The sequence below is a fragment of the Poecilia formosa genome, unplaced genomic scaffold (assembly GCF_000485575.1).
Source record: "Poecilia formosa unplaced genomic scaffold, Poecilia_formosa-5.1.2 Scaffold107, whole genome shotgun sequence".
Classification (NCBI taxonomy): domain Eukaryota; kingdom Metazoa; phylum Chordata; class Actinopteri; order Cyprinodontiformes; family Poeciliidae; genus Poecilia; species Poecilia formosa.
This window is the reverse complement of record NW_006800046.1, coordinates 1,501,190-1,525,077: the sequence shown is the minus strand read 5'-3', so window position 1 is coordinate 1,525,077 and position 23,888 is coordinate 1,501,190. Positions and strand designations below refer to the sequence as shown.

Genomic DNA, 23,888 nt, shown 5'->3' with positions numbered 1-23,888 from the left:
AGAAAATAAATTTGCTAAAATGTTGGAGAACCAGGAAAACGTATTTACTGATGATAAAAAAAAAAAAAAAAGCATGTATATTTTCTTAGCCCTACTGGGTGTGATTTGCAAAAATGACACAAATACCGGATACAGATAACACCCATTTGTCTGCGTTACAGGTGACCACTGATGCAGACAACAGCTTTGACAGGAAACAAGACTCCATAGCCCTTATGGTGATATCACCGTCTCCTGGAGGCAGGCTATTGCTGCGCTGTGGCTAAAATAGGAGGGGACCTGTATCTGCTTAAGCTTACACATTTGTCTCATTTGGTTTGCTTCGCATCAGGAAATGTGTCGCACTGGAGCACGTTTTAAAAATAAACACCAGGAGGTTGCAGAGCCAGATAAGCTATCAGAAGAAACGCTGTTTCTTCGTTGTTTCAGCCATATTAATCTAAATGAAAGGTAAAACTGAATTATCCGATGTTCTTAGTGTTCCTCTTGTTTACCTGAAGTCAGAGCCTTTTCTTTTCCCCCGATCTGGAATCCCAGGATCTGGACACATGTTGTGTCCTTGAGCTACACCCATTTGGGACACTATTGACAGAGAACAAACAAAAAAAAAGTATAGATTGTTCAGCAGGTCAAGGACAAAATATTTATTTTCTGAAAATGCTGTGCCAAATGTTACAAAAACAACATACTGCAGAATGCATGGCTAGCTTTTACACTAAATGCTTAACAACTAAAAAGACTATTCTCCATAGGGTAAATAAAGTTGAATAAATGTCCATTTTACTTTGCCACTGCTTGATATTATGGTTTACATTTTAGAATTCAAGTCTTTATACGTGCATCTTCTGTTTTATTTGTACAATATGTTTTTCTTTTCTTTTGTCAGTTTAGCTTCACTTTTTTGTGATTAAAATTTAGAAGTTTCTTTATTTAATTATTTAAAAAAAAACTGGGAAAGAAATCAAATCAAGCAGCTCGATAACCGCTGATCTATCTACAGACAAGTTGTGTTCACAACCCTATTTTTGAGCAACAGAAAAATGTTTTTTCCAACCACAAAATCTCCGTAACTCTCTGTTTAATCATGTCATTGAGTGCAAAACAGTGAAGTTTCAGTGTCAAGAGGGGTCAGGTAAACTTGGCAAAGTGGGTAAGCCCTGACTGACTGCCAGGGGTCAGAGTTCTACAGGGTCCAATCAATGGGACACCTGCTCTCTGGCCCGAGTCGCAGACTAATGTGAGACTGCTATAAATTCAAAACAAGGCTCGACAGTGTCAGCAGAGCTTCCAGGTGCTAAAATATGCAATAAATTCTGAATAAATAAAGCTGGGAGAAAGCTGGTTATTCAATTTACCTCAAGCTTTAAAGGGGAAAAAAAAACACATTTTGAGCAATTTTTAAAAGAACATAATTGCAAACAATTACAGCATATTTAAAGAGAAAAACGATAAATGAAGCTTGAAGGCTGGATTTATAGATATACAAGATCTCGATAGATCTAGCTGCAGATGTACAAAAGGTGTCGTGCCTTTGGTAATGTCCTTTTTGGTGCAATTATGTGACTGCTTTTGTTTAATTTTCACAGAATGGCAGCACTAAATTACTGAATCTTGTATGTGTTTTTGTTGAATTGGTATCGATGAATTCGTTTTTTTTTTTTTTAAATGAATCAAAGTTGGCCACTAAACCTTGTGCTGCACAATTTGCAGACAAAAGCAGTATTATTTAGACAAAATAAAATAATCAATGCAAAATGCAAAAGTACTCCCAGGAGCAGTAATATTTGCTCACCTGTCTTCACAGACACACACACACACACACACACACTTGAGTGACATCCCAGTTTTAATCCAAAGGCTTTAATATGATTTCAGCCTACCCCTTTGCTGCTATACCAGCTTCAGCGTTTCCTGGAAGGCTTTTCATAAGGTTTAGGATTATGTTTATTGGATTTTTTCCACCCCCCCGTTTTTTTCAGGAGCACATTTTTGAGGTCACACACTGATGTCAAACGAGAAGGCTTGGCTTCCAGGCTTCGATTCATCCCAAACGTTTGGTCCGTCTGGCTGAGGTCAGTTGTGTTCCTCCACACCAGACTTGTTCATCCTCGCCTTCGTGGCCCATCGCTTTGTGAACTGGTGTGCAGTCATGTTGAAACAGGAGGGCTCCATCCTCAAGACATATATTCAATGTTGAGAATATGAAAGCGACAAATGCCTACAGAAGCAGTCTCCATGTTTGAAGGTTTGACTGAGTATCTCTGTCGCCATGGATACGACTGAATACCCCTGAATTCAATGATTTTGGTCAGACCCAATACCTTTTGGAAATGTAGCATGTATGAAAAAACCCAAATGGCCATCATTGAAACTTTTAAGTGACATCATTACTTTACAGAAGGAAGCACCCGTTAGTGCTACCTGTAACAAAACTACCACTTCTTTACATGTAATCGTCATATTCTTCACTAAGGCTACCACTGTACTGATTCACCCAGTTTATCCACTAAAGAACTGGATCACAATTTAAAGAGCCTTGGCTTTGAGTAGCTAAGGATGATCAAACTAGAGTCTTCTATTTGATATAGATATCCTTTTTTTTTTCTTTTTTATCTGAGTCAATGAGGATATCTGGAATGCCTCATCAGGTATAATTAAGTTTATATGAGGGAAGCTAAGTGTCATTAAATCACACACTGTTATTTGGGATCTGCTCTGATTTGGCCTGTTCCTTCTACACCTCTTGGCCCATTATTGTAATGAGCTGCTTGCACCTGTGTTTGAAGATCAGCACAGATTTGGGGTTTCACCTGTACGACTGGATTCTCCCACAGGTACTAATTATGATTCGCAAACAGTCACAAATTTACATGTCTCTGCAAATTTATCCCGTGAAAACAACAACAAAAAAAGTGTCATTTATTGGCAAAAAATGTCTCATGCATTGTAAACTGGTATATAAGGTGATAAAATATACAAACAGTAGAAATAAAACAAAAAACATCTAAATTTTACAGTAGCAACTGGAGAGAATAAAAATCAACACAATAAAAGGAGCTTTCTAGACAGAAGTGTAAATAGAGCAGTTTTCTACTATTTTCAGTCTTCAGCTTGCAACTTTGCGTAGTTCTGGATGACTTAATCCTCTCAGTATGTTATTGTTTACATGTTTAGCTATTGCTGAATGAGATTAATGCTAAGCTGAGAGGACAAGGAAGGTTTAAAAATAGCAACGGAGGCAATTACTGCTGTCTTTTCACAGGTACAAGAGTGTGTTTAAAGACTAGACATCACTGTTTTTAACTGGCTTTGATGCTTAATGGGTACTTTAAAAGAACAAGGAGCAGAGACAAGAACCTTTGACTTGGTAGTGAGCAAGTTTCAGGCAGTTGAATCTATTTTAAGAGTAACAAAATATTTTCACATTTTAATACTTCCTTAGCAACTTATATTCAACATATCAACTGAATCCAACATTTGACAAGTTCTGTAAAAGATTAGTCTTTTTGCCCTCCAGCGTTGTATGCCTGAGCGAAATTTCCGTACGTCCAATAACATGCATGGTGTCTAAGTCTTAAGTCAGTGCCTCACCAGCAGTGAACCTCACCGCACGTCACTGTGAGATATATATAGGGTATGTATATATATATATATATATATACATACCCTACCCTAACCCTATGTGTTTAGAACAGCTGACAAATACAGAGGTCTTAAGTTAAACCTTTGAAACTAAAACATAATTTAAAGCATCAAATAATGGATCTGCAGCACAGTTAAAAACAGGCAGTTCTGGTAATATTTAGGCATATCATGTTAAAGCCAGGCTCTATTTTCCACATTATGATTAAAAAGTGCTAATCATTTTTCCCATAGTGCAATATGTAAAACTGAATTATTCACTTGTCACAAGCCATGTTGATTTGTGTTTTTTTTCAAAAGGCACGTTTTGTTCGGGGAGGTGCACATGTGCAGTCAAACTCTGGTGCAGATCAGTGAAGCAAACTATGATTGGTCTAAAAACAGGTTTCAATTCATTTGGATGAAGTGGACCATGACATGAGGCATTGTGAGTAAAAACAACCCAACCAAAGATCTGGGTAGCAAGGTTGCCTTCAGAATGAGCTCACATTCACATGGATTGAGGATAACGGTGACAGAAATACAGTCAGATGAAATTATTTCAAAACTGCTGATATTTCAGCAATATAAAAAGTAAGAATTATAACTTACACACTGATATCTTGTGGTGGTTGTCTTTGCTTGGCAACATCTTCACACCTCTGGATTTGAGTTCAGTCATCTTTTTCACTGTTGACAGCACAGACACAAAGGACAAAAAAAGAAGAGTTTTTATAATGACATCAGTATAGTCAACTAGGAGCTTAATGACTGCAGCACATAACTTCCATGCTGCTGATTATAGCACTACCCACTGAGTTATGTTTACATCGATTTGGGGAAAGTAATTTATTAAGCAGCTAAGCAGCTGGATCATTGTCAAAATGTGCAGAATAGTAAAAAGGTTTATGTTTAGAATGATGGTGTTATTTATTTTGACTTATAAAAAAAAAAGATTTTACACTTAGGAATAAAGCTCAACAATGTGAAATGTCTTCATTCCTGTGGAGTCCTTGAGGAAAACATTTTTATTCAGAGAAAATGATTAATGAAGGAAATATACAAACAAAAGATGCAGTTTAAGTAGTGGAGCCTTGTAATAGCAGCAGTGAGAATGAAAGCTAAGTCATAATGGTAGAGTAAAAAGCTAATATTTGTTCCTCAGTTTTTAAAAAAAATATATATATATATATATCTTCAGCATTATCAAAGACCCAAATAAACTGTTTTGTCTCTTTGTGACATTTTTTGAAATGGCATCCTTTGCTCTGTTTTAGCTGGGGTTTTTTGTCTCTCAAAGATATCTGAGGCACATGTCAAAAAGTCTGTTTAAGATGGTTGTGATAAAAGAAAAACAATTAAAAAGATGTGCTCTCTCAACTAAACAAAAAATGAAAACGGCTCGTTCCTGTAATTTGGCGTCTAAACTGACAACTACTTCAGGTTCTAAAGCAACATGCCAGCTTTCTGACATAATGTTTGACACGTAAAAATGAATCTTGTGATCAAGCTGATTTTGGTGTTCAGATGATGAACGGATTTTAAGAACAAGGCAGTTCAAAACGCTTTTCATGATAAAAATATAACCGCTTATAAATCATTGAATGGCTGAATCCTGTTTTTTATTCTTCTTTCTGAACACACCACGGGTAAATTAAAAGGATCTTCTCTCAGTTCTCTGTTAGAATCTGATCTTGTTAAAATCTTGGTCAACATTTGTCAAACAGTGAACAATTGAATAAACTTGTATTTTACATTCCAGGCATTTCTCCTTTTTTACTTTGTAATTTTCACAGTACTCCCCCCGCTTCCAATTATCTCGCCGGTGGATGGCTGGAGGTAAAATCCTCACATATGACCATTTTTGTAGAAGATCTAATCCTTTTTCAGAGCTCATCCCCTCTTAGAGGTGCCCCCTGCACTGCTAACAGTTATGAGGAAGAAAATGGATGCCTGTTGCAAAAAAAGCAAAAAAAAAAAAAAAAAAAAAAAAAGGGGTTTAGCGGGTGTGTGTTTTTGTGCACGTGTCGTTTCTGCGTGTGTGCGTGTTTGCACAAAAGTAATTGGCTCAGAAGTAAGGACCTTGCAATCTTTGCAATGTTGAGAGTCCTCTGCCAATACAGAAAGAATACAGTATTCCTTCTTCTACCTAAAAGTGTTCAGAATTGGTAAAACAGCAACAGTTTAAAGTGAACGAGAAAACCATGTTACAGAAATTACCCAACAAAGTTGTTACTGACCTTAGTTATGATATTTGTAGATTTACAATAAATGAATACTTTTTTTTTTATTAGCTACTAATGAAAATGTGAAACATTTTTACTGTTAACCCTTTTGTTAAATATGCACTAAACCAGAAATAAGGTCATAATAAAGGTCATAAATTCTGACAACTTGAGTCAGAATTAATATTTTTGGGTTTTTACAAAAATTGGAAATCAGAAGCTGCCAAGAAAGCGACATTTTGTGCATCTATGTATGATATTAAAAAGGTCATAACAAAGGTGAACATGCCAGATACAGTTAGCAATATGTCTATAATACTTTTGATGTTCTATTAATTCATCTCTTGATCTTACCCTGGTACTGGGCGCTGAAACCTCTCAACCTGTGGTTGCCATCTGACGTAAAGTGAAGTCGAAGCCAGTTCTTGCTGCTAATGATGGGCGAAGGAAGGTTGGGACCAGTAAACCTGCAAAAGGAGAGACGTACAAAATCATCAAGAAGTCTGTAAAGCAACGTTTATCAGAATAGGTTACAGCTACACCAACATTACAGTTATCCTGTTTCTACATAAATTAAATGCAAAATCGAAGATATGGATCAGAGTCCCCTGTGCGTCTATCAATACAGCCTACCTGAGATCAGACAGTCTGACAAATCTAGTAAGCTTCTCTTGTTCAATATTTTATGTCTTATTTTCTATTCAATCCTCCACTATTTGACACTGGGGATGCTTGTGCTTTGCTTTAGTGGCATATGGCAGTTATGTAATCCATTATGTTTTGCATAAAATCAAGCCTAATGACACCCAATATCTCATGGCACTTGGCAGAAACTGCTGGTTTTCCCAAGTGACTGCCTTGTTTGTTTTTCTTAATTATACAAAAACTCGAAAACTAATGCGTCCACAACTTGAGAGGTGGTAATGGGGTACTCCTAGAACAGCTATCAAAGTGGATGTTTTGGTGCTTAAGAGGACATGTAACATTAACAACTTTGAATCAAGTTATGATCCCAACATTAAAAAAGAACTAAGGCAAACCAGTACTGACTTTTGATGAAAAAAACTATTTATTTTATTGCGTTGGAGAAGCAATGGCGAATTATACACTTAAACTGCCTCTTGATCTGTATTTTAATGAGGCATGTTGCTCACCATGCCCTTGTTCTGTTGTTAGAGCCAAAGTCATTTGGAGACGCATCATGTTTTATCTTGAGAAGCACAAAACCAAGCATGCAACCACACTCAAACACGTATTTTCCATCCACAGAAAAACACAGACGTGTATTTGAATGTGATTGTGAATTCCCTAGGTGCAAATTGCATTTTCCTGACATCATTGACCTTATTTAACTATTCATATGTACTATTAGAGAGGACATATTGTAATTAACATTCTTTTGACTGTATTATTTGCTCACACTAGTAGGTGCCCATGTTATTTGGCATTGTGACCAAGGTTATATTGAGTATGTACAATATAAGAAGTTTGCTTTCTCATTGATGCCAAAATATGCAACACTTAAGATTGTTGAAATAACTGACTCTTCATGTACATGTGTTCAGTTTCTTAAACAGAAATGTAACGACTGGCTTTTCTCAAAACAGATTTTACATCAAAAAGTTACAGATGGCCCCAGGTAAAAACAACAAAAAAAGAAAACAACACAGGTCGGAATCATTTTATTCTACTCATATGCAATTAAATATTTTCATACTAGGAGTGTTTTATGTTTCAAACATGCTGGAAATAAATTGTTCCATCATTTTCAAAATGTATGTATTCTTTCTTATTAGTAATTTCAAGGTGAAAAAGGGTTAAGGACAACCAAGAGTGTCCTCAAAGCAACAGGCATGTCTCCTCTTGAGGAGTGAACTATAGGAGTTGCTATAACCACTGTAGAGGTTATTAAAGGAAATTAGAGGTTATTAAATATTGGCAGCACTGTGTATCTGCTCACAGTGAAGACTTCTAAATGAAGGCCTTGTTACAAAAAGTGCAAGAACACAGCTTCTGTTCAATAAAGACATCAAGGACGAACTGTACTTATGCAGGGTGTACAGAACTTCAATTTTACTACAGGATGCGTCATCTTTCTGATTACAATTTTTACCACAGAATAAAAGGCCAGTGCTACTATGAGTTCCTGTGTCGTGTTCACAGTGAGACATCCAAATACAAACTATGTGCAGTTGCTTTTTATTCAAGGGATCGTGTTTGCTCAATACACTGCAAAAACAAAATGTTCTTATTTTTATGTAAAGCATAACCGTGCCACAGTGTGGCGTGAGAAGGAAAACTTTTGGGTTCATACTAAATGTTCAAAGTAGTAGTTGTCTTTTATATTCATTTCAGTACACACCAGATGAAATGCTAACAACAGTGTAAAACATGAACTGAGCCTTCATTTGCAAATGCAAGAGTATGACTTTAAGAGTTACTTTAAAAACACAACATTCAGTCCGTTACGATATCAGGTTTCCAAGCTTGATATTTATTTCTCGATTATTAATAAGCTTCTCATGAACACAGCGGTGGTTGAGTAGCTAATTTAAACCCCTGCTCTGCTCGTCAGTCGGTCTTTGAGTCGCCTTTTTTTTTTCTTTTCTTTTTGTTAATGGAACCAAAACGCACAGAACTGCGCAACACCTTGTTGAAACAATAATTACTGAGATTATTAATTTTAACACGTTTCGTTGATTTTTTTATAATTATTATTTTTTAATGAAGCTACAAACGTTTAGGATCTTAGTGAATACTTTTTGATAAGAAGAGGAAGTGCTGGTCTCAGCGTCCTGGCGGCGATCAGTTTGTCACCTGCCGAGATCGACTCAAAACCTTTCCGCGATCGACATATTGGGCACCCCTGGTGAAGGTTATGTGGTCCACTCAAGCTTTGGGACCCAAGTGTTACGCTTGCCACTGAGCTAGAGAAGAAAATTCCTCTGATGTAGTTTGTTTGTCATGATTCTTATGAACTTTAAAAACTCACCTAAAAGATTTAAGAAGTCAGTTTAATTCTTTGCTCAGGGCCATCCACCAATTAGCATTCAGTCTCCAAGGTAATTAACTGCTCCACTGTTCGATTGGAGGTAGTAGGAAAAAAATAAACAAGCAGAGTAGTTGTTTATTTCAAGTAAGACCTAAGCTGTGTATGTAGCTCTAACCATCTTTACTCTGCCAGCTGTGATGTCCCTCAAAAGTTGCTAATGGACTTTTTTCCTCCACACCAAACTGTCTGCTATTCTACATTATTGAAGTATATCCTTATCTCAGTCGGGGGGAAAAAAAAAACATCTGGTGTCATTTGTGCCCAAAATAACCAAGAGAAGTGGATGCAAATGCATAGGCAGCCAATCACAGACTGACTAAACTGCACAAGCACCAATGAATTTCCCATTTAATTTGACATAAATTAACTTCCAACTCATTGGAAGGATTTTAGACAAACCACCCACATCCTATTTAGCAAACTTTATGGATGTAAGTGTCAATTTCCTAGTTTATATTATGCGTTTCATGTCTGCTATTCTCCATTCAAAGGCTAGGAGGTCAAATTATTCTATGCATAATCAGCAAAGGGCAGAGTTGAAGAGCCAAAGATCATCAGCTCCAAATCAAGATCAAAGTTGTTTTTTTTTTGTTTTTTTTTATAGTTTCATTTTGATATACCATGTGACGAAGAAGCATAGATTTGTGTGTGGGTGTTTTGCATGGGCTTAAAAGAAAGGGAGGCAGTTTCTTTGTAAAGAACAATCCCAATAATTGCTCTCACTTAGAGAGATCAATCAGAGCTCTGCTCAGTATGCAGAAACTGATGCTTGCAGCAGACAACAGGGTCACAGTGACTTTAAAAAGCCAAAACTTTCGGCATTTTAATGAGATTATATGAATTACCGCATGCGCTAGGCGAACATGTAAACGAAAACGTTCAAACCAGCACACCTATGGCAACCGTTAGGGTAATAAAAGACCCTTTGCTTTTTACTCTTCCTTTAAACTATATTAGCCCTAAGAGAACATTGCTTCTTTATGAGGCAAAGTGAATCACGGTGGGAGACTTTTAAGCCCAGAATGGCAATATTAAGGAAATGGACAAGTTGCTGTGACCTTCAGATGTAACTGTAGCCAGAAAAAAAAAGCACAAAGGGATTTAAATAAACCACTTCTGCAACAAACGTAAAACCCAAATCATTATTACTTCAAAAAAAAAAAAAACAACCTATGATCCAAGTGATCAATGAAAGCCTTCACTCACTCGAGAGGATGAGGCCAAAATATAACAAGAGGCCTTGAGGGCAATTATGTCTCATGAGTTGCTTTTTTTTTTTTTTTTCCCTGAAGTGAAGTGCAGAGTAGAAAAAAAAAAGTTACAGACCCATCAGAGCCAACATGTCTACTCCAACCATACACTCCCTGGTTCGACAGAGCCAATATGTCTCTTCTTCCTCCTCTTTCACTTCTCATGTGTTATTCATGGGCAGACCTTTGGCCTCATCAGAAGAAGTTGTTAAATCTTCTGAGAGATTCTTTTCTTCCTCTTCCCACAAAACATATTCTGACCTCAAAGAACATATAATAGGACACTGATTAAAGGATATTTCCTTTTGGGAAGAACACTCTTCGTCTTTTCTCCCATTCTTGTACTCCATTTAAAAAAAAATAAAAAATTCTTGCTTTTTTTGTTATTTTTCATCGCTCTCTAAACGGCTCCCTGCGGTCATGACAATTTATCAGTCAAAAGCAGCGATCTAAAAACCGCGAGCTCCGTTCCCAGGGTTTGAGATAACCTCGGATGTAAAAAGCCTGATTGATCAAGCATCCTTAAGTCCACAACCAGTTGTTTTATATTCAGCACTTGGGATACATATTTAAAGACAGCAACAACATGAGGGGAAAAGTGCTTTGATCAAGCGTTTACTCTGTCAAATAGCTTGGAGCCCATATGGAAATAAAAAAAGTAAGCTTGAAAGCTACTGTGGATGTTTTATTTTCTAGGTTAATTCATAGTCAGTGTTATGGATATTAGAACTCAAAGACTGAGTTCTAATTCAGATATTTTAAGGAAATGCTGTTGCCTTGGATGAAATGTTACTTTTTCCATTTAATTCATTTTCTTTTCCCTTCATTGGAAATAAAAAAAAAGACACATTTTCTGTTAAGTGGTAAAGTGTGTTAATTCAAGATCAGTCAAGGCTGACTATACTAGAATTATACAAAGTTACTATCCAAAAAGCTATTTCATTCTTCACTTTTACTAAATAAATTTTACCTTATGCCAGAAAACCTACATGATCCCTTGTGGGAATGATATACCTACTCAAGAAAAATCATATTTTGGGGGTTTATTTGCTTTTTTAGGTTTCAGGGGAAAAAAGGATCAAAACTGTACAAGAAAAAAATATTATTAAGGGTCTATTTAGTTTGTTCAATACTTGGAAAGAAAGAAACATTGAAATTAAATGAATAAATACATTTATTATAACTACATAAATAAACGAGTCAGTTTGCTGCGTGAATTCTATGCAGATATTGCAGGACAAAAGACGCTGATCAAAACTAATCTTTTACAATCATCTAGAACTACAAACATTTTCTTTCAGGTCTGACTTGCCAGTTTAGATATTGGACAAATCCAGTTTTCTTTTCAAGGATATACAAACTATATAAAAACTCCTTTGGGCATTTTTTTTAGACTTCACAATTAAATTTGGGATACATTGAGGATAAAATAATACAAATGCACTTCAGAATCCTAAAAAACAACAACAAAAAAAAAAACAAGCTGTTCTGATTTTACTAAACTCAAAACAAAGTGCAGTGAATAGCAAACTGTTGTGAATTAATTTACAGACAAAAAACAACAAAAACGGTTTTAGTTTTGTTTATTCATTCTAAAAAAGGGAGCTATTTGAAACATAACGAGTCATTGCTTATAAAGGATTGGTGTCCCACTGAATGATAAAAAAAAAATGAGTCAATTTCTTAGAATATTAAATTTGTAAAGGAATTTAGTTAAACTGTTTCATTCTAAGCTAAAAAGTGGCATGATCAAGGACTTACTTTTCATGACGGTAAAGTAAGTCACGATGATAAAGACTATCACAAATACAATTTGTAGAGTGCCGATGAAGAAATTACACATTCCTAATACCTTGGATCACCTTCACCATAATGACTCAAGAGGTACAAATTGCGCGTTTGACATCTGTCGTCAAATAAAAATATGGGCGTCATCGAAGTACACACCATTTCCTCAGCCCGTTTCTTTTTTTGTTAATTTCCGTCAAGCCCGTCATACACGCTGCATCGTTGACCGTTATTACTTCCCAAGCCGATAAACGTGGATAAGCACACCAATAATCAGGTGACGATATAAAACAATGTACGTGTCTCTCTGTAATCACAGGCAGGATTCAATATGTGGTTAACAGAGGAAAAAAAAAAAAATCAAAAACAAATGAGTTTCCAAGGTCATACTTAAAAGCAGCTGTGATAAGCAAGTGGTCCATGTAGATCTATCAAACACAACAATAAACAAACTCCAATAATATCCTGGGACTGATTACAGGGACATTACAATTCTCTGCTTCAGGAGGCTTAAGATATAAAGAGACAGAGAAGGGCTCCAAAGGAACCATGAATGTGCGGCTAGGGAAGGCAGCCAACACAAACGGCAATGAAATGTAAGAAATACCATCATTCTCAGCAACTACTTTTGAATTATTTAGTTGGATTTAGCATGTGGCACTAAAAGAAAATACCTCCCCACAAGTGTCAATGAATAAATCCGACAGCAACAGTTCCAGCATTTAACCATGTCACAGTTTTTCCTCGTCTCGTGCGTCATGTTCGGTGAAGTATGCAAAACAATGTGCGAGAAAAAAAAAAAAATCAAATGCTGAAACTCATCAAAACAGGATTTCATATAGTTGTTTTGGTGACATTAATAATTGCAGAATCTGTCAGTTTACGTTTGGTATTCGTACAATGTTGGGAATTTTGCTTCCTTGTCTTCACAGTGTTTTTATTTGTGCTACTCTGTGACTGGTGTTCATGAGCAGGGGCTTTTCTCAAAGTGACTCTCAGACGATGCAGCATGTGAGGAGACAGGTGAAACCATGCTAATGATATTGAACCTGGCAAAACCGTCACATCCTCCCAAACACACACGCGGCTCGTTGTATTCCCCCGACGTCTCGGCATCCCGAAATAACTACATCGGTATGTTTGGCGTGAAGCTTTTGAAGTATCTGCGTGCAGGTCTGTTTGGATTTATTTTTGCATGATTCTGATTAAATCTTTATAAACGTCATATACGATAATTGACATTTTGCGTTTATTAAAAGAGAAACTTAGCGCTCTGCTCATTCGTGCATATAGATGTCAGGATTTTCTTTCGAATTGTCCCCCACTTCAGCCGGCCCTCCCACATTAAGATACTTTAATTGAAACGGAATCGATTCAGCCTACCTGCTTTGAACTCACTGCTAATGTTTCAATGTTTCATTTGCCCATGTTACCTTTCATCTATGTCAGTGTCATTACGTGGTGTTTATTCATAACCACTTCATTTCTACTGCTTTGAATAACAGAGTAAAAAGCCAAGTTGTTAACTCTGCAGGCATCCATAAATTGTTCCCAGCAAGGGCTGGATTTACTCAGAAGTTATTGTGGAGAGCTCATGAGCGTGCTCCCCTGTCTGTTTTCCTGTATTCTGCCAAAGCTTTAAGTGATCATTATGTCCGTCATATCAAGCTTTTCCTTGACACCTTAAAAGCTTGGACTGTCTCACGTGTGCCAGGTTCATCAAGGAATTTCTATGGCGATTTTTTTTTTGTTTTTTTTGTTTTTTGTTATTCAAGTAATGTTAATGATAAAGTGTACAGAATAATGATGGGACACTTTCTTAAAAGCTTTGCAAAGAACTTTTTTTTTATATTGTGGTTGCTTCATTTTTTTTCTATGATTCTATGTTGCAAAACTGAGGATGGAAAAAGTCAACTTTGTTACCAGAGGTACCCAAAAGGTATCCAACTCTTTCTCTCACTGCTACCATGTGATGTGATTCAAATTCAGGCCTATTTGTTTTTTTTTATTTTATGAATTACAAATATTTAAAAAAAAATTTAATACTGTCTGCGTACATTAAAAATGTACACATCTTCACAAAAACACATTTATAGTTACATTAAACAATTGCTTTCTTAGAGCCAAACTGAAATTGCAGACCCGTCTCTGCATCACAAAAAATCTATGAATTACTTCTTTACAACACACATTGAATATCTCCATAATTTAACCATTCATGCATTTATTCTAAGATTAATTAATCTTAATAAGCCTTTCAGTGACTGATCATTAATATTTTGTATTAGGACAAGTGGATGACTCATAGCATACAAGAGTGACTTTCCCGTTACCTGCTCAAACATAACTTTGTTAAAAAGCAACAGCCAAAAGAACAGACAACATACTTTTGTAAAAAGTAAAGATTTTTTTTTCTCAAAACTTCTAACAACTTTTGTGCTTCCCTCAGTAAAACAGAAAAAAGCTGAGTCGTCCTCTTGCAGTGCCATCTGCCACTCCAAGGAGTGTTGCAAAAATATTCACTGTAAATATTTTTGATCCATGTTTTGAATATTTTAAGTGCATCTCCTTGGTAAGCAGGACTGAACTGAAGTGAACCAAACAGGTGCAGTAGAAATGAAAAGAATAGATCACACATTTACAGTGAGACAACAAGATGTCAACCAAACATCTTTGTATTTTATTAAAGAATTATGCTTAAATTAAGATATTACTACAACATTCAATATGTTTATAGCTGGATACAGTACCAATACCAGCACAGCCTTGGTCCTACATGGCTGGATACAGTACCAAGGTAAGATGGTTGTGTTTGCAGCATCAAAATGCAACAACTATAAAATTTATGTAGCATACTTTGATTTCATCGTTGAGAAAAGCCTCTTATTTTCTCACAGTTTTTTAGGTCATTGTGGTCATTTAATGTATGATTGATTTACCAGCAGACCATTAGTAACTGCAGCTTACCGGCAATCATAAAACCTAATGGCATGCAAACCTACGTGGCTATAAAATCTGCATGTGTACACTTTTTATATTAAAGTTGCTGAATAGTGCATACTTAGAAGCTAGCCTTGAAAGCATAAACCCCAAGGCTCCACTGTTTTAAGGAGTAGAGCCCTTAATATATAGAAGCAGGAGCATAAAAGCTATTTAATGAAAATGCAAAAACAAAAACGTGTTTAAATTATGTAATAGAGTCGGTCTATGTTTAATATGTCAGACTAATTATCCAGTTTTTTTTTTCTGCTTTAATTAGAGGAAGATTAACATTTGAGAGCAGACAGAAGGAAGGGAGGAAACAGAAAACAGTAACATTCAAAAGATCAGACACTTCTATTGATTCGACATTAATGGGGAAGAGTGTGTAAACCCGCAAACTGTGGATTTAGTAGCTCCTAACTAAACACTTAAGTTTTAATCGTAATGGCTAACTCCACCATCCATTCGCTACATTTACTCCTATATTTCCCTAAGTAGTCTTATCTTTCCTGGTAGTTGCCATTGATTCCTTCCTCATTACCCACTGCACAACTTCCTGGCAGCTTTCCATGTGGAGAAAGAACATCAGATTAAAGCAAAGTCACACAAACGTCGACAAGGTAAGATGCTTGGGAAAATTATAGAAAATTACTTCATGTGTAACTTGAAGAGCTAATAAGAACACCTCAACCTGACCAATAAGTATTATCAAAGAAGAGTAAAACAACTGGGGCCATTTCCCCAGGAGTGTAACGGCATGAAATGTCATCTAGGAAAACTACAAGCAGTTAAATGATAAACTTTCTATTACTCTGACTTGTTGTAGCTTTGCCTTCTGTTTTCATCTGTATCCCCACTGTGTGCATCACTTCTGATGACATTTTGAAGAGTCACATACGAGCATGAAAAAGTCCACTATTCATATCTTTATCTAAGAGCCAGTGGTCATGCACTTGTAGGCAGTCGAGCAAAATGAATTTGAAACGGCTCAAAATCTTGACAGAAGAAAGTAGCAAGACAGTTTAGTACCTAGTGAGTGGATGAGCAACTGGAGGCAAACTGACTGTTTTTATCTTCTAGGTTAGCTGTAGAACAACTGAAGTGACAATCTGGTGGAAATCTAAAATGGGCAAAACAGTACAACTGACTGAACGTAGCTGGACAAGTTCATAAAGCGATCCAAACTCACAGTGTATAAAACCTGTGAATTTTGTTGATTGTGATCTGCAGCAGGGGGCTGAGGCAGCAAAGTGAGATCAAATCAATTTTGGAGCTGAAACTATACGATAACATTTATTTGCCGTTTTATGCTTTATTGTTATTCCCAGTTAGTTTTCTCTTTTAGTATTATCTTTGTTATAGCAATGTGCAGACTTTGCTACATAAAAAAACAACTATAAAATACCAGTTTGCCAGCATTTTGAAAGTTTAAAACAAGAAATGTATCAATTTCCTATACTGCTGATATTGTGATACGTTGTGTAGTTTTGTTCCCTTCATTTTCAAACCATAGATTGAATACAGCTTTGTAATATATTTTTTTTAAATCTTTTCATACCTTTTCTTAGTCTGTTAACCAGCTCTAAACACCTCACAACTTTATTCCTGACCTGTCTGTGTTCCTTGACCTCAAACTGCTTGTGAGAAAATGTTCTCCAACAAGCCTCTGAAAGCAGCTATATTTATACTGAGTAAATTACACAAAGACGGAAACATTACTAAATAGGTGACCTCTGAAGGTAATTTGCTACAATGTCACACTTTGTAGAGCTTTTAGTCGTTTTCTTTGGGTTCATCTTTATGTTCTATTTTGTGTTTGGTTTATCACAAAATCTTAAGGATGCGTTGATATTGTAATGAGACAAAATGTGCTTCGATGCGATTCACAGAATAGCTCAAATCAAAAAAGTCTCCAATCTGTTACTAACCTGCCTATTTTCAGCAACAAACAAAGTTCGCCTTCAAATCAGACATAGTATGTTTAATGAAACTAAAGGAATGTTGGCAAAGGAAAAAATAAAACTTTCACTCCGTACGAATAATGTAGCCTGGAAGTGCATCAGGTTCAACAGTGGGTCAAACTGCTTTCTTCATCAACAGCTTTTGCATCCATGTTGCAGTGCTAAATTTTCTGCTTTACAAAAAATAGAATTTGTTATAAGATACTATTTCTGTCAAACTCCTCAAATCATTACAACACTGACCAGCCCTGACAGAAATTATAAAGGAGAAAAGTTGTTTCACAGAGATGCAAGTTCAGAGGAAATACACAAGTGACAAACTGCTGTGAGAAAAACGAGTGACTCACTCATGCACCAACAACCTCCTAAACAAGGCCACATCATGTGTTCACTGCTTCTCCGTCTGCATTGTTCTCGCCGTCTCTCAGTTCGTTTGAATGGGTCTCCCAGCATTTGTCTCTTAATTAGTTAGAAAGTCACAAATGTAGCGATTCTATTGTGAGCTCAAAGATTTCCCCTAATTTGTGAAAGAAAGGACGACTTTATTCAGTGGACGTGTTCACAAACACCTTTGATTTTCACAGCCTTTTTGAGGAGATTAGGGATTCATCGCCCTCTATTGCTAAACCTCCTTGTAATCCTTCCCTCTGTCAGTACAGTTCTCTATGGCTTTGTTTAGGGTATGGCTTGCAAATAATTGCACCACTTGGTATATATAGTCAGTCTTTTCATTATTTGTCCAACAAAAAAAAAAAAAAGATACATGTCCAATTGAGCGATAATATGCTGGTTAAAAAGGTGGGTAAAATCAAGCCATCTGAAAAGCTGCTGCTGTGCATCTTCTCAGAAATATACAAGTCCTCGACCCTGTTGTGTTGACGCAGTTGACAGATAAATTAAAAAAAAAATCCGTGTCTTTCTGGCTGGTTGTGAATACCGTGAAAATACCATAACTAGCCAACAACTAGCAGCTAACAGCTAAAATCTGTGGTAGGCTAACGGGTGATTTCTTTTTAATCAGTCTGACAGCTTTTGAACAATCTGACAACCGAGAGGCAAGAGAACTTTTTTAGTATGAGAGTACTTATTTATGCTTGAATGACAAACAAACCTCCAGTCACTAGGTGGCAGAAGTGCTCAAAATAGAAATGATAACCTTCACAGGCGCACCTGACGGAGGAAGTTTTTTTTAAAGAAAAATGGTGGCGACGCCAGAGGCAAGTAAAGCAGGTGACAGAAACCAGTAAAAAACAGAAAGCCTACACTGACCTTGGGCTTATTGTGAATGCAAAATGTTATGGTATTTTCATGTCTTCTGATAAGTCAAAATATCAGCATTACTGTTGCTAATTATGCATTAAAAAATACGTACACCTGTTTGAAAAGGAATAAGCTGAAAAGTCACCAATAGTGACAGTTTAAAAAAGTTCCTAATGTTACTGTGTTCAATTGCATATGCAAGTGGATCGTTTGCAGTTTTGCTTTTGTGAGAATCACACAGACTAATTTGATTTATCTGTTTTGAAAATCAGGTGATCATTTAAAGTATACTGGAATAGTTATTTCTATGTAGTTTTTTTTCCAGTTTGGGTGTGGTGGGGTTATTTTACATTTATTACAGAATATTTCCAAACTATGTTATTTAGGAAAAATAACAAATTTTAAAATAATCAGTTTTCTCCAAAATTGTATTTTGTTTTCTTATAAACCGAACATCATGTATTAAATCGTCTTATAAACTAGATCTATCATAAACCCTCTACTTAATACATAACTGTGGAAAAGAGGCTCTGCACAAAGTCACTGGAGTCCCTGAAGTCCACAAAGAGTTTGTGTGGCTGGTAGGATGACATAACAGCTTTTGTAATTATTGACGTTTAGTTTTAAACAATGGCTGCCGTCTTCACAGCAAGTAAAAGATATAGAAATGATTGCTCTAACCTTTTTTAAAGATTTAATGTAGAAGCCACTAGTTTATAAAACACGGTTCTGTACCCATGTACAGAACACCAACATTTTATGACGTTGGTACTTATGTAGCTAAACTTTAGCCAAGCTGAAAAGACAGAGCTAAAAGGTAAGCACACACTAACTGCTTCTGGTGGAATTAAGAAGACTACAGGCAACTCGGGGAAGTCAGACAGGTTTGATGAACCGATCATTAGTAAGTTAAAGCACCTCGCTAAGAAAATAACCTTTAACAATTCTCCTTTCTGGAGCCTTCAGGCTGGTTCCAGGGAGGAAAGACGTCAGCCATAATCTCAGAAAAGCAATTGTTGCTGCCCATCACTCCACAAAGCATTACAATGCAATTTCCAAACAATTTGGAAGCTGTCATGCTACAGTGAGTGTGATTATGCACTAGTGAAAAGTTGCCAATCCTCTCAGGAGTGGATATCCGATTAAATTCACTCCTAGGTCACACAGTTTCATGCTGACAGGAAATACAAAGAACTCTAGAGAAACATGTAACCACTTAATATGACATTTAACAAAAAAAAAAAAAAAAAATCCATATTCATACTAGAGCTATGCATTACAAAGTCTTAATTGTCATTACAACATTGATGTTTAGATGCCATTAGTAGAGTATTAATATTCAAGTCCACAAATTTATATTGTACATACCAATAATATATTTGACTAGATTTGACTAGATGGATTAGATTAACACTATTTGAAACCCAAACTGATATATATTTAAGTGACTAAGATGCTAAAGAAGGTGCCATCAAATAACATTTTTCAGAGAGAGATGTGGATAATCACTTAGAGTGCACAAGTACACTAACAAGTAAATACCACACCAACATGCACAAATGTAGTAGCATGAAATTAGACGCTTTTTTGTTTGTTTGTTTGTTTGTTTTTAAGGACAATAGTCCATAAAAGAGAAAACTCTGATACAGCTCTGTTGAGTTAAGCCAAAGTTAAAACTGCTGGTGCTGGTTGATATTTTGCAGAAAGAAAATGGTGGAAATCATTAGATTCATGCAGTTAATAAATCAGGTTACATAAAGTTCTCCATTATTTCATTATTTGATACTAACCAGTTAATCAAGTGAAAAATGGCTGATTTGATGCTTCTTTAAATAAGCAATTTTAATATAACCTAATCAGCAGTACAAAATAAAATGCACTCCACTAATGTTATCTGCCTCAGGAAACAAAGGCAAACCCTCTCAGCCCCACAAGTTAACATGTCATTTTTAACACAACAGTTCACTGGAGTTTTCAGGTGCCAACTCAAGAAGTCCAACAAGGCTGCAAAGCTACTGCACCAAAAGGTGAATCTGAGTAATGTTCTTGGTTTTCTGTCCACCTCCAGAGAAAAGCTTCCTATCTAACCAGTCTCATCTTTGCTATTGTTTATTTTTTAAAAGCAGTTGTCAACCATGACAAGTAGCAGGTGTAGCCACTGCAGCAACCCAATTACTGCGCTAATTCAGAGAAACTGTGATGGTATGAAATTTTATATGACATCTAAATTCCTGATCTCGTTTCACGTTAAAGTCTAGGTTGAAAGAAGCGTTTCATCTTAAAACTGCTAAAGCACTGTTTGATCTTCACTCGCATGTCTAACAATAGATGGCGTACAGAGCAGGCAGAGTGGTACTTCAAAGTTATCTGAGCAAAGTGGAAGTGGGCCAAGTTCTCTTCCATTAGACGGCACAGAGTGGAGATATTCACTCTATCGCTGATACAGCTTGATGTCTCTTTCCATTAGTTTTTATTGGTCTTCCAGTCAAAAAAGACAAAAAAAAATAATAAAACATTTAACCAGGATAGCAAACGCTCATATACTTTTTTTTTTTTTAGTGTTGTATATTTTATTCAGCTTTAAACGGGTATTAACCTATTTTCCGTGTTTCCACTTTAGTCTTCCTTATCTCCCTCAGCACTGTTGAGAGGATACTGCAGGTAAATATTAACGTCATCAATCAACTAAAGTGGCAGCAGCAACGATGGAAAACACCTCAAGGTAGAAGAGATGAGCTTTCATTTATACATCTCACATAACTATGATAGATTTGTCATAAAACCACCATCTAATTAAAATGACTCAATCTGCTTCCTCCTGAGTCAGCAGTGACCCTTCACCCCACCTGTCACCCGATCTGTGGAGCATCCATCACTTCTGCTTTCACATGTTACAGTAAGAAGCAACCGTTAGTACGTTTTCAAATAGCACAAAAGAAGTTTATACATGTAAAAAACGCTGCCTTAAAAACAGATATGCAGCTAAAGAACAGAATTATACAACCTTTAACAAGTCCTTGTTGAGCTCCGTTTCAGATGCCCTGGTGTTACCCTCTAATTAAATGTAGTTTTTTTTTTAACAAGTTGCACATCTCTGCCAGAACACAGAAGGAAAAACATGCCTCTCAGCAACATTTCCCTGTCATTATCTTGTTTGCATTCGCATCTATCTTTGCTATTCCCAAGACAAAAACAAAACTGTTTTTGCAAAAAGCATAGATAGTGCAACTGCAGTTCAGCTGAGGACAGTTGCATACTCTTCAAGCTTGTTTTTTTTTTTTTTTTTTTTTTTTTATAAACAATTGCAGTGTGGAAATGTTTCTAATTTAGATGTATGCCATCACTTATTTAATGAGCAATTATTCAGATTATGATAAGGACCGCACATGAGGGCAGTACCATGCAGCTCATAAAAGGGATGCATGTATATGATTTGAATACAGGCTTGAACTATGGAAGAAAACAAAAGTCAGTAAGTTCTTTGCAACAGCATTAAAATACATTAAATCTTGTCAGATCAGTCTAGTCACGACTAAAATGTTCAATAATTGCTTTTTACAAATGAAAATTTGAGACATATGTGTGTGTTCATGCATACTACATGTACAACATCATTGCAGACATTGTCATGTCTAAGCAATATCTATATAAAGGCAGAGTGAAAGAGCATTGCATTGGTTGCAGTATGTGGGCAGACTGCATCTCCATCCCCATTCCCTCACTTTGGATTAATGAAGCCTTAATAGCCCATGTCATTAAGTTGGGTGGTCACTGAGTGGACTGCAAAGCCCTGGAGATTCTGTCATTAATGTATAATGTAGGCCATTTTGTAGACATAAACCAGGGAGTGAGTACAGGATGGTGATAGAATAAAATGATTTTCTGTTCTCAAAGATGTCAAATTCAGAGACAATGTCTTGCTAATTCAAGTAGAAAAAGACGTATCACACATTTTAATTCTATGACACAGAATATATAGCAGTCAGTCAAATGTGTGTAAACATTTCCATTTCAATAAACACCATTGAGTCATAAACTACAAATGCATTAGTCAACTGGCATTAACATGAAGTCCAAAATTGCAACTCAATTTACACAAGCTTCCAAGAGCCAAACCTCTCAGAAAATAAAAGGAGCTACATCTTTAGCAATGCTAGTTCCAATTGTGGTATCCAATTTTGCAGAAATAAAATGGACACATTGTTTTTCTTATTTTCCTAGCTAAGAAACTAAGCATAAAGCTTCTGACCATTCCTCATCTCACAGAAGAAAAATCTGCCTAAACTCTAAAAACGAAACAATAATGCTTCTGTGTGAGTAGCAGCTGTTTTCACTTCACTGGATGTGTAGAGTTATTTAATTTTGCATGATTTTGGAACATAAATACACAAGTGATGCCAACTCTGACAAATCCCACTGACTGGGAACCGTTTCAAGTCTGCAATTTCAAGCATCAGAATGCAGTTTATATTGCATTTCTGCGCGCGCGCACACACACACACACACACACACACACACACACACACCCTCTCAGTGAATAAGTTCTGCATTTACATAGCTTACATTACAAACATTTACATTCATTTATACGTACGGCTGAAAAAGCTCGCACTAGCACTTTAGTGACAGCTGTCTACCTCGTGCACAATACGTCACTTGACATCAATTTCTCATCTTGCTTCATGTTTTAACCAGCTTTAAAAAACTGACAGCGCTCATCAACTAAATAGATGGATTTTTATGCCTCCCTAAAAGAGCTTCACGCGAAACGGACAGAAACTGAAATTTATTTCATCAACACACAATTGGCAAGAAACCGTAATGGGATTGACAGCAGTAACTTCAGATAATTGGGACAGGAGTAGGCTAATGGCTGCACAATAGCAGCACTGCCATTAATTTCTTTCCCATTAATAGTGAGCCCCCAGCAGTAGGCTCTTAAGAGAAATCAAATAGGTTGTGGGGATGGATGAGTGAATGGAGTCACTTCGACAAGAACTAAAGCTGTATTATGAGGCTAGTTCAGCAAGCTAAGAAAAAGGCAAACCAGGGCCTAATAGAGCTAGATGATCCACAATGCATAGCATCACTATAAGTGTTGAGCAATTTTAGACATTTATTTTGGCTCAAATTATTAAAAAAAATATGCAAAAGCTGCTTCCTGTATTATTTACAAGTAAAATGCCTTGACAAGGGTTAGGGTTTGTTTAAAGTCATATTACTCCCACCTCAAGTGTCATGATGGGAAACTTTAGGAAAACACAAATACATCTCAAAAACATACAAAGTGCATACAACCTTAGTTGAAGCAGGTGTGCTTTTTATTATGGCTGTAGCCTAATGGGAACATTTTAATTCTTAACACGACAGAGAAGAATGGGCAGATTTCTGCCTAGTGCCGAGCTCTGCATATATTTTGGAGTTGCTATATTTAACTAAATTATGATAAAAAAAATAAAGTTTAGATGCAGTTGACAATCTGATGCTGTCGGGGCATCAAGCAGTGTGTCTGCCTCATCTTTTCCAGGGTGGATGTGATTACAGTGGCTTTGACACAGACCTTGTGTTAGCTGTCAATCAGCATCAGTCAGACTGATGCTGAACCTGAGGTAACAGTTACTGAAGGTAAAGTAATGCATGTTACTACACTCTACAAGAGGGACACATTTTGAGCGTGAAGACTCTTACCATAGCACTTAAAAATATTTATTTTACATGCATACACATACACACACACACACACACACAC

At 36.3% G+C, this 23,888-nt stretch overlaps 1 protein-coding gene across 1 annotated transcript in view; it reads right to left on the bottom strand.

The window, feature by feature from the left end:
• Nucleotides 1-23,888, bottom strand: part of csmd2 (CUB and Sushi multiple domains 2) — a 240,351-nt gene that overhangs the window by 121,029 nt on the left and 95,434 nt on the right. The window contains exons 6-8 of the mRNA XM_016675164.1: nucleotides 6,201-6,313; nucleotides 4,234-4,311; nucleotides 495-582 (exon numbers count right to left, since the gene is read on the bottom strand). Of these exons, the coding sequence (XP_016530650.1) occupies nucleotides 495-582; nucleotides 4,234-4,311; nucleotides 6,201-6,313 (279 nt within the window). The remainder of the gene's footprint in view (nucleotides 1-494; nucleotides 583-4,233; nucleotides 4,312-6,200; nucleotides 6,314-23,888) is intronic.